The following is an 18341-nucleotide window of genomic DNA, read 5'->3' on the forward strand; positions in this document are numbered from 1 at the left end:
ACTACAATACTCTACTATCGATTCGATCCTGATACTATCCATGCTATCGACATGCGTATCACCCCTAGTGGCCATCCGCCGCATTGCAAGAGTGCGCTGGAGCAGGTTAGCATGTCACGGATGCCTTTCATATCGCCCCCGTTGTGTCGCTACTATTTAAAGAAGCTTTAGTTGTACTTTTTGACCCCCAACGCTTTGCGTTCACGCCCACTGCCAAGCAGCTTGTGTGTTTGCCTCTGCGTATTATTAACCATCCTTTCTTTAGTGTTCCAATGGGCTCGGAGGGTAGTGCCCCACAAGATGGCGCTGTTTTCTTTCCTTACTGTGTCCAATAGGCGTCACATGACGTCATGAACGTACAACGCGCTCTTTCGCGCCACCAAACTTGAGAAAAATTCATAATCTCCCCAATGTTTGATGGAAGAGGCTCCAATATTTGCTTTTGAAGTCCCTTTAAAAAAGTGGACAAACACAGCATTAGCATTAAAGCTACAGACGCAAAGTAAGGCTTTAAAATTGCAGCATCAAGGCGAGATTTTTGTGTGAACTTCTGAACCTTATTTAAAATAGTTGACAAATCCTACAATACAGGGACCTTTCAAATGTAAAGAAACTTGAAGAAGTTAAGAGTCACTCCTTGTACCACTTGTGTGCCACTTGTAGTTTACTACATATTCCACGTTAACGTTTACACAACACACATTTCAAACTCTTGAGTTTTATTTAAAAGTATTCCTTGAACACTGCTAAATGATGTGCATGCATATAACTTTCACAGCAGGATTAAAAAAACACACAAATGCTGCATGCAAGTTCTAGCAAGTACAGAAATCCAGTACTGAAAACAAAACTAAACTAACATAAAATGGCTGCATGGGAGAAGAGCATGACGATATATTTGTGGTGCATATACGGTTTCCTACTTTTAAACTGAGAGAATGAAGCTGACAAGTCTGAGGAGTAAAAGATAAAGAGGGGCAGCATCCTTTCCTAAACCACTGTACCCCCCTCTTGGTCCACCAGGGCATGGTATCAGTCTTCCAGTCTATTTGCAAGCTTGGTTTTTGGCACTTAGGGAATCAGAGGTAAGAAAATAACGGCAACAGGTGCTAAATAGGTGCAAAGTTAGCCAAAGATTCAGAGGAGTTTGGTGCTCAGAAACGGGCACGGATTCTCTCCAACGGATCTGTCTCCCACATCTTGGGGTCCCAAGCATGGAACCAGCCGGTAAAGGTTGGCGGCTCTGCTCCCTGTTTGATGGTGGTGATGGGCAGCCCCTTACGGCCGGCTGGGTCCAAATCCAGGTATTCTCTCGCTGCAGGGGGTAGACAGACAAATGAAATGTAAAATATAATAATACACATAAATGTCCACTAGAGGGGGCCAGAGGACCCGGAGCCCAAAGGGAGGCTGACGTCATTGCAGCGCCACAATGAAACCCTAAAATGTTGGATCTTTTCATTTTAAACTGGTATTGGTACACAGTATTATATTTCAGAGGTATAGATTTGTGGTGTTAAGTTGCCGTGTGATGAATTTAGTGTTTAGTCACAGTGAGTCAGACTGTTACGTTGTGATGAGCACATACACTAGTAGTTCTAAATTAAAGATGTCACAAGATGAATTAGCCGCTCCACTGCATAAGCGACAGGGTTCAAAGTTTAAGAAAAAAAAGTAATGGCTTATACACCAAAACGTACAGAAACCAAAATATTCAGTACAGCATATTGTGCCAGGGAAGTAGCATCCAGAGATGCATTGCTGACATCTTTAAGCTGGCGTTCATCTGAGATGCTCTAATTCAAAATACGCCCCTGGAGCTACAAAGTCAAAAGGCCATCTACTGGATCTGCATTGTTGCCGGTCAAAAGGCAAGCATGTGATAGTTTGGGTGCAGTGTTGCATGATGGCTAAGGTGCACGTCTCTTGAATGCACCATCAAGCTCCTTAGAGTCTGAAATAATAGTCATTGTTCATTTAAAAGTGTAGATTCATGTACTAATTACGATGCAAAGCCTTTTTTTTAAAGCTAAAAGCTATGTGGGGCAAATAATAGTTCTTACAGTCCATGTGCAACCAACCTATTTTGGGAGCTCCAGCCCTTTCCTGCGCATTCGCCTCGTTGCCAACCCAAAGAAAGAGCTGCAAGTAAACAAGGAAAATACGTTTTTCATGTGGAATTCTACAAGAGTACTGTGAATACTGGTGGACATCTTACTTGGCCCCAGGTATCCAGAATCATGACGTCATCAGTGGCCAGGTCAGATTGGGTAAAATCCCCGGGTACTTCTTCAACCTAACAGCAGCACAATATCAACATCATGCGGCAAATCATGAAGGAAAACACTAATATGATTTCACATACGATGAGTCTTCCAGTTTTGTTGGAGCAGCCAAAGAGACGTGGAGGTTTGATCACTTTCTGCAGAGCCTTGGAGGTCTGGTATTCCTTCTTACCACCCAGGGCGGACCAGAAAGCAGCTGAGATCAAGACAGTCATAAGGTGAGACTAGTTTGGACTGAACATAAAGTCAATCATGTGCTTTTTATGTCCTTATGCAAAAGTAAGTATTTGTCAGCGACAACACAAAATGACAATTTTTTTTTATTATTAAGGGAGAAAAAAAATCCAAAAGTGAAAAGTATTTGCCCCCTAACAACTGCAATCAAGCATTTGTAATAACTTGCAATGAGTCTCTTACAGCGCTGTGGAGGAATTTTGTCCCACTCATCTTTGCAGAATTGTTGTCATTCAGCCGCAATGGAAGCTTTTCCAGTACAAAGTACTTTTTTTAAGGTCATGCCACAGCATCTCAATAGGACTCAGGTCAGGACTTTGACTAGGCCACTCCAAAGTCTTCATTTGGCTTTTCTTCAGCCATTCAGAGGTGGACTTGCTGGTGTGTTTTGGATCATTGTCCTGCTGCAGAACCCAACTTGGTTTCATCTTGAGGTCACCAACAGATGGCCGGATATTCTCCTTCAGGATTTTTTGGTAGACCACAGAATTAACCACAGCAAAGCAGCCCCAGACCGTCACACTACCACCACCACATTTTACTGTTGGTATGATGTTCTTTGGCATTACTTTTCCACCAGTAATGGGGGGCACACCTTCCAAAAAGTTCAACTTTTATCTAGTCAGACCTGAGTATTTTCCCAAAGGTCTTGGGGATCATCAAGATGTTTTCAGGCCTTAATGGTCTTTTTGTTCAGCAGTGGTTTTGGTCTTTTTATAGAGCTCTTGGATGAGTCGTCGCTACGCTCTTCGGGTCATTTTGTTTGGCCGGCCACTGGGAAGGTTCAGCACTGTTTCATGTTTTCACCATTTGTGGATAATGGCTCTCACTGTGGTTTGCTGGAGTCCCAAAGCTATAGAAGTGGTGTTATAACCTTTTCCTGACTGATAGATCTCAACTAATCTCAGTTATGTCATGTTTGGGCAGTGTTTTGGGTTATGTTTGGAATTTTTTTCTTCCTTAATAATAATGTATTTTGTGTCCAGCTGTGCTGTCATTGATTAATATTTACATAATATAGTGATCATTCCTGAATATTAGCACTGATACTGATGATGTGAACGCCACCCTTCACGTGGCCCCAAGTTGTTCTTTAGTAGAAATCTAATCCAGAGAGAACACCCACCTGGCTCTTTTCCCTCTGAAACAGAGCTGGCGTTTCCCCCGAGGAAGCTCACCACATGCTTGGCGGCCTGCATTTCATCATCGCTGGCGCCCACACCTCGCCACACAAACAGCCCGCCGGGCGACTTCAGCACGAACACGTCATTGGTGTTCAGGTTGGTAGCAGACGCTTCAACCTGAGGATGAAAAATGACAAGAGTCACGACAGGTGGGTCAGCTTAAATTTGAATAAAAGCGTTCCACACCTCCACCGCGCGGGTGTTGTGGGAGGAGCTCTGCCGGATGTGGAAGAGGCGAGTAGCTCCGGTTTGAGTCTGTCCACCTTTACGTGACGTTCCCCCACTGTGGATGATCATAGGTTTGCCTTTGAACACGCTCATCAGGTGGGGGGGCTCCTGACCCTGAGTTACCCTCACCTGAAAGGGGAATCAAAGCTTGGTCACACAAAAGGCTCCACAATAACCACGTTCTGTTTTTATTGTGTTTTCTTAATTCTCTTCTTACATCTTTTTATGTGGATTGGATTTTGTGTATTTAAAAAATATCCAAACATATATTATATCCATCCATCCAAATGTTTTCTGCGCCGCCTATCCTCACGAGGGCTGTGGGGTTATCAATCTGTGCTGTGGGGTTATCAATCTATGACTGTACTGTTTATGCTTATGTTCTACTCAGAAATTGCAATTGCTTATTTATTCATTAGAACCGATATTTATTACCCCATTAAATGACATAATTCCTGAATGATATTTTTCTTCTGCTCCATACTGTAACCACAGTATGATGACTTACAGAAGGGCCACAATTACAATTGATGAAACAACACCCTCTGCTGGCCATCCATTGACATTGTATTTTTCATGACTGAAAAAGGTGAGAGGGGGAAGAGGTGAGGTTATACAGTGAAGAAAATAAGTATTTGAACACCCTGCTATTTTGCTATTTCTCCCACTTAGAAATCATGGAGGGGTCTGAAATTTTCATCGTAGGTGCATGTCCACTGTGAGAGAGATAAACTAAAAAGAAAAATCCAGAAATCACAATGCATGATTTTTTAACAATTTATTTGTGTGATACAGCTGCAAATAAGTATTTGAACACCTGTGTATCATCTAGAATTCTGACCCTGAAAGACCTGTTAGTCTGCCCATTAGAAGTCCACCTGCACTCCATGTATCATCCTGAATCAGATGCACCTGTTTGAGGTCGTTAGCTGCATAAAGACACCTGTCCACCCCATACAATCAGTAAGACTTTAACTTGTAACATGGCGAAGACCAAAGAGCTGTCCAAAGACACCAGAGACAAAATTGTACACCTCCACAAGGCTGGAAAGGGCTACGGAGCAATTACCAAGCAGCTTGGTGAAAAAAGGTCCACTGTTGGAGCTATCATTAGAAAATGGAAGAAGCTAAACATGACGGTCAATCTCAATCGGAGTGGAGCCCCATGCAAGATATCACCTCGTGGGGTCTCAATGATTCTAAGAAAGGTGAGGAATCAGCCCAGAACTACACGACAGGACTTGGTCAATGACCTGAAAAGAGCTGGGACCACCGTTTCCAAGGTTACTGTAGGTAATACACTAAGACGTCATGATGTGAAATCATGCATGGCACGAAAGGTCCCCCTGCTTAAACCAGCACATGTCAAGGCCCGTCTTAAGTTTGCATATGACCATTTGGATGATACAGAGGAGTCATGGGAGAAAGTTTTATGGTCAGATGAGACCAAAATAGAACTTTTTGGTCATAATTCCAATAAGCGTGTTTGGAGGAAGAAGAATGAAGAGTACAATCCGAAGAACACCATCCCTACTGTGAAGCATGGGGGTGGTAGCATCATGCTTTGGGGGTGTTTTTCTGCACATGGGACAGGACGAGTGCACTGCATTAAAGAGAGGATGACTGGGGCCGTGTATTGTGAGATTTTGGGGAACAACCTCCTTCCCTCTGTCAGAGCATTGAAGATGGGTCGTGGCTGGGTCTTCCAACACGACAACGACCCGAAGCACACAGCCAGGAAAACCAAGGAGTGGCTCCGTAAGAAGCATATCAAGGTTCTAGCATGGCCCAGCCAGTCTCCAGACCTGAACCCAATCGAAAATCTTTGGAGGGAGCTCAAACTCCGTGTTTCTCAGCGACAGCCCAGAAACCTGACTGATCTAGAGAAGATCTGTGTGGAGGAGTGGGCCAAGATCCCTCCTGCAGTGTGTGCAAACCTGGTGAAAAACTACAGGAAACGTTTGACCTCTGTAATAGCAAACAAAGGCTACTGTACCAAATATTAACATTCATTTTCTCAGGTGTTCAAATACTTATTTGCAGCTGTATCACACAAATAAATTGTTAAAAAATCATGCATTGTGATTTCTGGATTTTTCTTTTTAGTTTATCTCTCTCACAGTGGACATGCACCTACGATGAAAATTTCAGACCCCTCCATGATTTCTAAGTGGGAGAAATAGCAAAATAGCAGGGTGTTCAAATACTTATTTTCTTCACTGTAGAACCCGAGTGTTATTACGGGCCTCATTGCTTAACGTTCTAGCAAAAATAAGATATGCCTTTATTCGTCCCTCAGTGGGGAAATTTGTAATAATGTATATAACGTAAATAATGCATTTTTCAGTGATTATAACAAATGACCTTGGCTGCAACTGCTCATATCACACCAGGCTGTACGTCAACAAGCTCTAACCTGAACTGGGGATCCACCCATTGAGTCATCCAGCTTGACAGTGAGGAACGCTGAAGCGGCAAGTTCATCTTGTGTAGCCTTCAGCCCCTGCCTGACAAAGTCACACACACACATCGTCAGAATTGTTCTGTAAGAACAAGCTCCACGGTCGTCTTAGACCGGGTGTGGCACGCCACCGACAGCTCATACCACGACAGCTCATGGTACGCTTTCTGTGTCAGTGGTGGCTTGCGTGTAAGTTCACAATCAGGAGACACACCAAGTATAGATGATGTGTCCATTTTTGTAGCTGTAGAGGATGAGGTAACAGTCGCCGCCATAGAAGTGACCGTGACCTGAAGGATCCACGGGAACCTTTTCCCCATTCTCCACACGCCAGATCTAAAATGCATACCACACTTGTCAGTATCATGCATTGCAGTTGCACAACACTACAGTATAATAAACATATTGTGCCAAAAATACACTTATATTATGTGCTAATTTTTCCATGTGAATGTAATAACATTAGTTTCACTATGCACTAATATTTACACACATAATTATTTCTGCTAAGATGCACATTAAAGGAACACTGACTTGCCTCTTGTGTCCAAACTAAGTCCTCCACATGCCTATCACCTGATTCAAATAGCTTTGGGTGTCTAGGCATGTGAGTCTGTCCTTCATGATCTCTTTCTCACCCTTCCTCTTTGACATAATAATCATAATTGATTTGTTGTATTGATTTGTCTCCTTGTATGCATGTCATTATTCTCATAGAACTTTATTGCTTATCTATTTTCCCTTAACACTACTCCACCGTGTTACCTCCACTTTGCCGCTGCCGTCATCCACCATGTTGTGCTGAGCCGCCATGGCTTTATTGGCGTGCAGGCTGGCCGCGTCAAAAGGCACCTGTTCCACTCTCGCGATATGACCAATAGTGAAGGCCTTAGTCGGACCGGTGGTCTCGTCTTTGTCCTTCCAGTCAATGAAGAACTGCTTGAACAAGGTCGTCTCAGCTCCAGCAGGAAGTACTTGGATCTGAAAGGATCGTGCGAGCACAAATATTCATCATGTTTGTAAAGTTGCGTATATAAAGTGGAGCAATACCTTCGTCTTTTTGCTGTATCCTTTGTCCGTAATGAACTTCTGACCTGCAGACATGGCGGCTTTACGTTCTGATGGGTTGGCCTTTGGACCTGATTGGAGACAAGGTCATCATTCTAACCAGACACTTCATTACAAACACTCATCTACTAGCAAAATGCATTCTTTCTTTCTTGGAAACTACAAGTCAGATCATTATAAGCAGCTGGTGGTAAACATTGCAGCTATGGAGAAAATCAGGTGTGGAAGTGGAATCCACCTATGCTTGCTGACAACAATATTATTATGTAATTCATTGAATGCTTCCAGGCTTGTGGATACCTTTCCAAACAAAGATGTTACTGTCCACGCCATTGTCCAGAATGTAGCACTCATCCAGAGACAACATGGCCTGTTTGAAGGGACTGGATGGCGCCACGCTAGACAGCTTCATGGGACCACATGCGTCCGAAATCTGCACAGGAAAAGACAAATATGACTCATTTACAGTCAAACCTATTTTTTTTGCACATAATAACCTGGTCCATTTGCGCTGTAGTATATCCTTCCAACAAAGCACCCTACGCATTTATTGAGTGTGACTAACCCATGCTAAATAACCCATCATGGGGCCAAATACATTTCTAGAGAATAAAATACAGAATTGAGCCATTACCATTTCAGTCCGTGGTGGTGTCATGATACAGCTGCTGCTTTTTAATGTAGAGGATGCGAATTCAATCCTAGTCCTGAACAATTGTTGTCTTTTAGTCTGTTAATTCCAAAATATGTAGCTAACTAAACTGAGGCTGGGGGGGGGGGGAGTGGTGGGCAAAACCCTTCATTTCAGTTCACATCTGTTCATTTTGTTCATTTTGCCAGAACGAGGCGCGACAGGCAAGCACGCAGATAGTCCCGCCCTGCAAAAGGAACGGTGAACTGACTCTCCTGCCCATCAAAAAAAAGGATTTGCTACTGAACGGACTGAAGGGGCATTTTAGGGGCGGTGACCTTGTTCATTCCGTTTACATAAAAGAACTAGTTCTTTTGACCCGTTCGTTCATGGCCGACACACCACAACTGGGGGGGACCCAAAGTGATTTTCCTAGTGGTGCCCCTGTTTGCAATGGCGCTAAAATTCAGCTTGGGGCCCCAATTTCACCAGGAGCAGCCCTGGTCAGACGCCAATCAATGAGGCTTGTGGCCTAGTTTTTACGCCATTTATCCCAGTGATACCAGCTTGGAAGCATCACTGGACACTTCAAGGGTCTTGGTGTTGGGGCCCAACAACACTGTAAACAAAAGATGATATTTACCATGTAGAGGGCAGCCTTCTTCCGATTGGAGGAGTCCACTTTGTCATCGTCAGGAGTACTCGGTGCAATTGCCGTTTTGGGCCCCAGCACCTACAAGAAGCACAACCATTAACCACAGAGCTCGTCTTTATCCTTTAAACACAATACCTCCAGGGTGGACAGCTCAGCTTCCTTCAGGGGTGTCAGAACCTTTTCTACCAGGTTCACATAATGAAAAATAAAAGGATGCAAGCCATTCTGACTCGATTGAGGAATTTAGGTTTTTTAATGATAGCAGCTTTGGACAAAGGAAACGTATGGTATGGTGCTAATGCAACAAATAGCGTTAAGCTATCATTGCAATGAAATAACGTCTGTACTGGATGCTGCATTTAAAAACAAACCATGAGGTACGTGGAGTTCACCACCATGCTTCCCTTCAAGTGTTTACGAGGCTGGGACTTGGCACACATTTGGCCCGTGAGCAGCTCGTTACAAAGCTCAGCATTGTGGGGGCTTGTTCCCACGCTGACGATCTCACTGGACGTGACACGCATCATTAGAGCTCCTGGCTTCCACTCACAGGAGACCACCTTTGGGCTTCAACACCGAGTGGGATCCAACAGGGGAGGGTAGGACCATTGATTGTGTGTACCACCAATACCTCTATGATGGCTGCAGGCTCTTCGCCCTCCTCCACCATGTACAGCTTGGCGCGCCCGTTTCGCTCGTTGTCTCTGATGTCGATGGCCACCTGGGAGGCTTTCAGCCTCTCGAAGCGGTTACACTCGCTGCCGCACCATTGGTAGATGTCCTGGGGACACCAGAAGACAAGGAAAACAACATTTACATCCAGACAGTTAATTATCATCTCCATAGCTTAGTAGTGGAGCAGACACTCCACACTCGCGTTGGAATGGAAGGCCATTTGCCGCCCGGTTTCTGGCCTGTAGCACATTGAAGAAATACAATTAAACAGCATAAATTAGCACAATGGAAAGAGAAAAGGCTAACATTTTGATCTGAGCAGTATAGTAAACCTACACATGTAAAAACATTAGGGATATCCCATAATTATCGTGATATTGGTTGACATCGATATCAAATTTATTTCCTGAACGGAAAATAAATGTACAACACATATGCATACAACATCATTCCAATACAGGAGATACGTCATGTTATACATATCGGAATAGGAAATTCACAGTTGGACAATATCAACAAAAAAGCCAATATTATTTGACATTATTAGAGCCTTCTAGACATGAAATAACAACCCTAAAGTCACCTCTATAGACATAAGAACAGACAAAAATAAGACATAACATAGATTCACATTCCATATAATTGAATGTTTGTTAATTTAGCCATTTTTATGCTTGAAAATGCTAAATGTAGGCCAAGATGATGTAAAGGTTGGTTCTTTTGACTAGTAATCAGTCGTAGTCAAGCACGAAAATGCAGTAATTTATTCATTTATTTTGAAAAACCGTAATAGCGAGAACAGAGTGAAGCGACAAAGTGTCACCACCCTGCACTATGTCCCTGCTAACGAGCTAAATCCCACCTTTCCCAGGTCAACGATGAAGCAGTCTCCCTTGTTGAAGCTGGACCAGGACATGTCCACCTCCGTGGCTCTGATGGCCCTGCGACCTTTGATGTGAAGCAGTCGTTTCACATTCATGTCGTTGGTCACCACATGTTGGAAACCAGACGCCACGCCGCCTTTCTGTTAGCATATAATAAACACGTCGTTAGGTACCTGTTAGATTCCTTTGAAGGACAACGCAAGCGGGGAGCAAAAAGATCAACCGTGATGGGGCACCAAAAATATTCATACTGTGGATCATCAGGAACAATAGTGTCATTTCATCGCACAGAGATCAAATATTAAAGAAAAAAGTAAACTGACAAAATACATTTTTGATTTTTGAATAATTATGGGAATGAAGTGAAAATATTCTGGGAATTAAGTAATAGTAGTACCAGAAGAAAATTTTTCAAAGATTATTAAAATGACATATTGTGCCAAAGTCTGTTATTTGACAGGAAGTGATTATTAGCTATGAAAAAAACTCACAACAACATAGATGGCGGTGCAATGCTGCCTCTGTCTACCAGAGGTAGCCTGAGTAGCCCCTAGCCCAGAGGGAGGCTGACGTCATTGCAGTGCCCCCAATGAATGTGTTACTCTGATGCAATGCCTTATGGGAAAACTTTAAAACGTTCTCATTATCAGCTTGTATTGGTACATGTTTCTATATTTCTCAGGTATATTGTTTGGAGTGTTAAGTTGCTATGTGATGAATTTAGTCTTGTTCTCAGTAGGATGGCACCATGAGTCGGCTGTTATACACAGGGCTACCGATTCCTCACTGACTTGTGATTACGGAACACTTTTAAAACAATTAGTAATAGTTCTCAAGATGTTAGAACAGGGGTCTCAAACTCAATTTACCTGGGGGCCACTGGAGCTAGGGTGTGGGTGAAGTTGGGCCGCATCAGGTTAAAAAAAATAATATATATATATATATATATATATATATATATATATATATATATATATATAATAAAAATCTAATAAAAATATTAATAAATGTTAATTACATTAAATATTAATTATTAATAAATATATATAATATAATAGTCTTCAATGCTTCTGCTATACCCGCCACTTTTTCAGTGTTTTGGTTCTTTGGAAAAGCTTTGATAAAACATTAAATTATGATAAATTATGATAAATTATGATAAATTATGATAAATTATGATAAATTATGATAAATTATGATAAATTATGATAAATTATGATAAATTAATTTTTATTTATTATTAAATAAATGTTTAATGTTAATTTTTATTTTTTGACACAAAATAAGATAGAAAAATAAATAAGCAAATCAAAAAACAAATGAAACAAATTAACAAATTAAACTTTCATATCAACGCCGGGGCTTCAAACTAGCGTCCCGCGGGCCGTAAATAGGCAACAGAGTTCAAAGTTGAAGAAAAAAGTAGTGGCTTTTACAGCAAAATTTAGGGTATATTATATTCTCTGACGGGGGGGGGGTCTCTCTGTGTCAGGTTAATTATGTAATATATCATTTAGTTTATCCATTCAATAAATACAAATTCAGAGTAGGAATTTTGGGGGTTAATATGGGGTACTAGGGACTAGGTTGGGGGATTTCATGGATGGTGAGGATGAATTCAACGTGACACATTAATGTCAGAGCTGTCAGATAAGGACATCTGATGACTGCGTGTCAATCATCTCACAGGGTCGTGGAGAAAAGGGAGGGTCATACAACAATATTGTACCTGCGAGGCAGAAGTGTCTGGTAACATGGCGTCCTTTGAGAAGCCGTGAAGCAGAAGACGTGTTTACAAGTCATGCCAATGAACAACAGACACGCACACTCGTAAGAAGACGTCGCTACAGATACGGTTAAAAAAACAAGTTGAAGTTGTTGAGAAGAAAAACAAAGTTGTGCTTTGCCCACAGGGTCTCGGCGCCATGTGGAGGCGTGGCTTCCGAGGCTAAATGAAACCACATTCATGCTGCTCGCTGCTCTCAAAAGCCAGGCAGTAAAATTTTCCACGGCAACAATGTGGCCTGTGTTTATTCTGGTGGAAAAATAGTTTCCTCCACCAAATCTACGTGGAGGATGGAAGAACACTATTGCTCATCTCTAAACCGTATATTCTTCCTCCTATCGTCTTCTTCACGAGCCAAAGCAACATTTTTGTCTTTGTGTTCTCATCAACATTATGTGATGTGTTGGAGCTAATTATAGGCTGACCAAGTTAGGAGGAAGTTAGTGTTTTAGTCAACCAGAAACAGATGGGCATTCAGGAAGCGGCATTTCATTGCGCATGTTATCGGCCTCAGTCCTGAGCACACCCTGGATTGTATTAATATTCAACAGGGAAGGTTTGTGTGGCCTGTGAACTTCACACTCGTTAGCGTAACCATGTGACAAAGGGCACATGGAGCTGACAATCATTAAGCTCAATACATATTCCATAATCACAGATGGTCACTTCCATTTGAGCTATCCAATGAAACAAAGTAGACCCCCCCCCCACTGGTCATTTGACTTGGTGGCTGGCAGCACAGAGAGAGAAAGTGTCCTCACTTTCAAATTCTTTATCCTAGTTTTTATTATCTTTTATGGCTTGATGGCGGCCATGATGGTGTACACATGAGTACACACGGCAGTGGTGAGTAAGGCCAACATTAAAGCCTCTTTTAAGCAACAGTATGTAAGCAGACTGAACTGAAAAAACAGATTTACAATATTTGAATATTTTGGAGCGCCTGTGCTCACAGTACGAATGGGAGTTGTTTGCATTGCTTACACAAACGTTGTCACACACTAAAAGTATTAGTATTATAGTAGTTATCTATTAGTAGTACTGGTATGCATGTATGGACACCGTTGCACAATGCCTAGCTCTCTTAAGCACATATAATAAACCACTAAAACAACTGAAAATAATTCAACAAACAGTCGTAAGTCCCAAGGACATAAGGCATTAGTTATGTATAAATATATAGCAATCACTTATGTATAGAAAAAATACTGTGTTTATTTACTTAAAATGCAAATAATGTCAATTTAAAATGATTAAAATATTGAATTCAATTAATCACTGTTTTAAAACAAATTAATCATTATTAATCACCATTTGGAACTGAAATATCCCTATTTTATTGCATTAATGTATTCACTCCCAAAGACATATTTATACATTTTTTTATACAAGTTTTTTTGTGCTAGAGGCAAAAAGAGGTGATGACGCAGCTCCACGATAAAGAAGAGCACTTTTGGTGCAGTTTTAAGCTGAAAAAAAACACACAAAAGTGTCAGAAAGTGGCACATACGCATTAATTAAGAATAAATTTGTTAGCGCTGCTAGCATGTTATTACTGACAGCCCTAATTTTTACAAATGTATTTTCATTTGTTTGTTTCTTTAAGCTTTTTCCTGATTTCGGAGTCAGGAGTCGTATTTTGCAGGACACTACTATTTTCCCAATTAGAGCATAGGAAACTTGTTTATGATATTTAGAATACAAATTTCAACATTATTAGAGCCCTCTAGACATGAATTAACACTCCTATAGTCACCTTTGCCCTCCTACTATCCAGTATAGTAGACAAAATAACAGAAAATAAGGGATATTAGATATAAATAAGACATAACAGCCTCCCAGTTGACATTGGGAGAGTCCATTGTTTCCCTGCGGTAGCAACTGTCTGATGAAGGTGAGGTGCTTATTTGTTCAAGTGGATTATTTCGGACATGGAGTCTATTAGAGCGGAGGAAACTGAATGAGCAAACAGGTTCTATCTACTGTAAGCGTTATTGTTCGCTGTCTCGGAAGCTCACCTGGTACTTGATGCCGGACTTGAAGTAGCCCAGGAAAGTGTTGGACTCGGAACGCTGCAGCTCCCTGAACTGCACCGGTCCACCACCCAGGAAGTCGTCCAGCTGCGTGGCAAAGATGGCCGCCGTGCCGCTCTCGTCCTGCGAGCACTCATCACCTGGAAGAAGTGACGACCATCTTAAAGAACTCTTCACTTGAGTCGTGGGTCGACATGGCAGCTCCGAGTCAGGCTGTGAGACGCTGACTCACATCTGCCACAGCTGCTATGAATCACAACATGGATGCAACTTTTCCATAATTCCACATGACTGGATTAATACAGGGGGGATTCATTTTGGAATCTTGTATAATTGCGGTAGAGGCTCATCTGTCTGTTGGCAGGATACGGCACAAACATGTAAGGACTGGTTCCTGTCTCTTGTGGCTCATGAGGTTGTTCCTACTGGGATTTATGGACATTTAGAGAGCATGAGAAAATACATGGTTTGCATGTAATGTCTTTAAATTGAAATGCCTGTGCAGAGAACCGAGAGTGAGAGCACAAAGAGGGAAGTATGTCGGAAGGGCATTTTCACATACAGATGCAACTTTTATGGTAGGAGCGCCGCTCCTCCAAGCAAGCAAGCATTACTAACATGTGGCTGCTCAATCTGGTGAAATCAATGCATAGCAACCTCAAATAACGAGTGTCAGCATGTCCAGGTTTGATGAAAAAGTCATACCACAGAATGATTGACATTATAAATTAGTAGGACTTTGGAAGCAAAGTAACTTGAATATGGTTTCACTGCTTTGAAAATATGGCAAAATACTGGCATATAGTATATAGTATAGTTGTACTTACAAAACACCACATCTTGTCTAAGCATTTTCCTGCTGGAAAATGTTGAGTGGATTCACCTGTGAGACCTGCAGGACTGATAAGTGCAACACTCCTTTTCTCTTGTAGATAGCGCCATCAAAACACTTTTTCAAAATATTTGCCTAGGCATTTTCCTGCTGAAAAATGTTGAGTGGATTCACCTGTGAGACCTGCAGGACTGATAAGTGCAACACTCTTTGTCCCTTGCAGATAGCGCCATCAAACTGCTTTCTATTTTTATATTTACATTTAGAAAAAAACAAATTCATTAACATTCAAAGCCGGGGTGTTTTTGCCACTGACGGCCCCATAATGAAAAAGGAAAGGATGCAAGGTCCATTTTGATTTTCATAAACCAAAAAGTGACCTAATTGTTCAAAAATGCATTTATTTTGTTTTGTTTATGATACTATTACCACAAAAAATAAACACATTTTAGTGAAAATTCTACTTACTACATACTACTACATACTAATACTCTTTTTTCCCAGCCTTTAGCTTCCAAAAAATGTAGCTTTATTTTGTTTTGTTTAATAAAATAATAATAATAATAATAATATTACAAATAATGTTAGCATGCTAACTTTAGCAGGTTAACATTGTTAGCATGCTAACATGAGCGTACCAGCATTTTTTTTTCAATTTTCATTCGTATGAACTTAAGCAGTTGTAGTTAGCATGCTAACTAATATAATTTTTCAAGGAAGGCACTACAAACAATAGTTCTATTATGCTAGCTGCTATTTTTTATGTCATTCAAACCCTTTCATGGTATGTATTCTTGGTTAAGGAATCTTAATATGTAAGTATGTCCATCATTTTATAAACAAAGCAAAATAAAACGTAGAAAGATAAAGACAAGCCAATCTAAAAACAGTCAGTTTGGGCTGTTAAATGTTCCACCCCAGTCCTGTAGGTGGCAGAAATGTGCATTACGATAAGGATGTAAGTGCCAAAGACGCCATATCAACTGCCTTATGACGCCTTTAGCTTCCCACAGTGGAAAATATTAAGTAATAATAAATAATCGTGATTTTGGTTGGCCCATATATGCGTTAAGCCTCGTTGGCTTTATCCCAGCCTACAAACAAACCAGGAAGTGGCCCAAACCCTAGAGAAATGTCGAAGTGGACAAATTAAGTTTCCTGTTTTGAAAATATGCCATTTAGGTAAGATGAGCCACAAGATTTCATAGCGCAACAACAAGTTGAAGATGCAGTTTCTGTTTTGGATTCGTACCAAAAAACCAATTGAGCATTTGAGCGAAGTCAGGAAGTGCGTCTCACCCAGCCACATGTGGATGTTGTAGGAAGGGGCCGCAGTGGTGAAGAGCAGCAAGTATGCATCTCCCGTGTAGAAGTTGCCATGCAGGGCCTTGGGAATGGGCTTCAGGTCCATGTCCTCGATACGCCACACCTGCAAGCCCGGCTGTTTCCCTGCACCTACAAACTCCTTATGGGACACCATGATGGCTCTGAGGGGGACGGGACAGAGAATCATTTCAATGTTTTTTTGCATTGCAAATCTTTGCTACTGCAGCACACTTGTTAACGACGTTTAAGGACAAAGAGGCTATTGTGTCCAGTGGAGAGGCAGCACATTTTCATAAACATATCCGACATGAGGCTTCTTCACAACTTTGTCGTAATGCTCTACCTTTCACACGCATTTCTGGAATTAAACACATACTTTGAACTCATACTGCCTTAGGTTTGTTTATATTCATGCATTTGATGCTTCATATGACTACAAATAAACGTGAATGTAAATCTTGTACCACCAAAGATGCAAGATGACGCAGATTACAGCCTGATTACAAATTGTAGTGAGGCAGCAGGATTATTGCAGGAGGTCAGCATGGGATTTCCACATCACGCCATTTTCAGTCAGCCCTCGTTTATTGCGTGGTAAGTGAATTTCTGCTAAGTAGGATTTCTTCTTTATGATTGGAATACTTTCATAGTTGCTGCATACAAATCCTATTTACAACTGTCCAAATACAGTTTTTGACATTATTAGAGACCTCTAGATGTTAACTAACACCCCTATAGTCACATGTACACTGGTATATAATCATACAACAATAATGACATTTATTGTGTTATTATTAAAATACAGAAAATTGACAAAAATATGCATTTGTTTTAGTTTGTTTTCAACCACAAAACAGCAAAACCGCAATCGAGTGAGGCTGCAAGATTCAAAGCGCTATGTGGTGAGGGACGACTGTACTCCTAACACAGCAAACAATACTAAAATGAACCACCTCTACTTTGTCTCTGCTGTGTGTTTGGTTATTGCACAGCTCAACAGCTCAGGTTTCCAACAGGAAAGGACTTAAAAGGTTTGCTGGAACCGACTGATCAATAATACGTTGATGCATTCGTCACACATTATGGACAATAATGGACTTTTTAATAAATACTAGTGAGTGTACCCAGTACACATGATTAGTTTTCTGGTCATCTCACTTGATTTGTATGAAACATCACATTTTAATACTCCAGCGTGTGACTTTGACTCCAAGACTGCTACTTTTTGTGGTGTTACGTAACAGCGCTCTTTGCTTTTATGCTCCTTTAATCCGTTTAAGCACCAAAACATCAGCAAATGCAATCACATAGAACTCTGCAACAGCCAGCAAAAGGACAACTTAGGAGAAGCCTTATTGGCATATGATATTTATAACGTTGTAATAACGTGACGACACTCACATTTGGAGAGATGAATGAGAAGAAACGTCTGTGGAGGCTGCAGATGTGGGAGTGATCCTCACGTCTTGGGTGTGTTGGCAGTGGGTGTGGAAAAGCAGGAAAAGGGGTGGGCGTGTCTGTCCAAATCAGACGCGCTGATTGGTCGAATCGTACAGATGCTCTATCTCATCCTTCATGCACTCGGTTTTTCTTTTAATAAACTTGTCAAGACATTGATGGCCCGCCTCTTCCGGTTCTTTCCAGGATACATAATGTGTTCAAACAGGGAGGGGCCAAAGTCCGACTGGTTCAGTTTAAACAGTATGTAAGGGTTCTTGTTTGGTCTAGGTTGTTTAAGAAGAAAAAATAGACTGATGGTGCAGTCACGTGACATGGCGGTGAGGTATACAGGGGCGGGCTCACCGAGCTGGGGGCGGGTCATAGGTGGCACGAGGAAGGAGGATTTCAGATTGGAGCGCCTCTTATCTTAAATGTGGAGCAAACAACAGAGGGGCAGGTGATTATTCTCACATTAATATTCATAAACACATCCGAGGGACACATTTTTACTGTTATATCATCACTAAAAACCTAATAATGTCTTAATAATGTCTGCTTTCCACAATGAAGTCATTTGTTTACATGTGGGCGGTGAGACCTGGCTGGTGCCAGAATGGGG

At 41.5% G+C, this 18341-nt stretch overlaps 1 protein-coding gene across 2 annotated transcripts; it reads right to left on the reverse strand.

Annotated features, from left to right (window-relative positions):
- Positions 1-702: 702 nt before the first annotated feature.
- On the reverse strand, positions 703-18123 carry scinlb (scinderin like b). 2 transcript variants are annotated; one of them, XM_078791648.1, is made up of 18 exons: positions 17684-18123; positions 16256-16443; positions 14110-14264; positions 12035-12067; positions 10284-10445; positions 9378-9527; positions 8735-8824; positions 7761-7893; positions 7443-7531; positions 7158-7373; positions 6607-6728; positions 6348-6438; positions 3890-4060; positions 3646-3820; positions 2366-2481; positions 2219-2296; positions 2082-2142; positions 703-1315 (listed from the first exon to the last, which is right to left on the reverse strand). In XM_078791648.1, the coding sequence occupies exons 2-18, from the start codon at positions 16434-16436 to the stop codon at positions 1155-1157; spliced, it is 2184 nt and encodes a 727-aa protein (XP_078647774.1). In that variant the 5' UTR covers positions 16437-16443; positions 17684-18123; the 3' UTR covers positions 703-1154. The 2 variants fall into 2 exon arrangements, with proteins under 2 accessions (XP_078647774.1, XP_078647775.1); XM_078791649.1 differs by lacking the exon at positions 12035-12067 and having other exon boundaries at positions 17684-18121.
- Between the last annotated feature and the right edge of the window lie 218 nt (positions 18124-18341).

Source organism: Doryrhamphus excisus, linkage group LG6, assembly GCF_037039965.1.
Source record: "Doryrhamphus excisus strain RoL-2023G ecotype Guam linkage group LG6, RoL_Dexc_Guam_v1.1, whole genome shotgun sequence".
NCBI classification, from domain to species: Eukaryota; Metazoa; Chordata; class Actinopteri; order Syngnathiformes; family Syngnathidae; genus Doryrhamphus; species Doryrhamphus excisus.

Excerpts from the sequence above, each read along its gene's own strand:
- scinlb (XM_078791648.1), bottom strand. The coding sequence starts at position 16,436 with ATGGTGTCCCATAAGGAGTTTGTAGGTGCAGGGAAACAGCCGGGCTTG. Across the intron at positions 6,729-7,157 it reads ACGGCAGCGGCAAAGTGGAG|ATCTGGCGTGTGGAGAATGG; the intron begins GTAACACGGTGG and ends TATGCATTTTAG. Across the intron at positions 3,821-3,889 it reads ACAACACCCGCGCGGTGGAG|GTTGAAGCGTCTGCTACCAA; the intron begins GTGTGGAACGCT and ends TTTCATCCTCAG.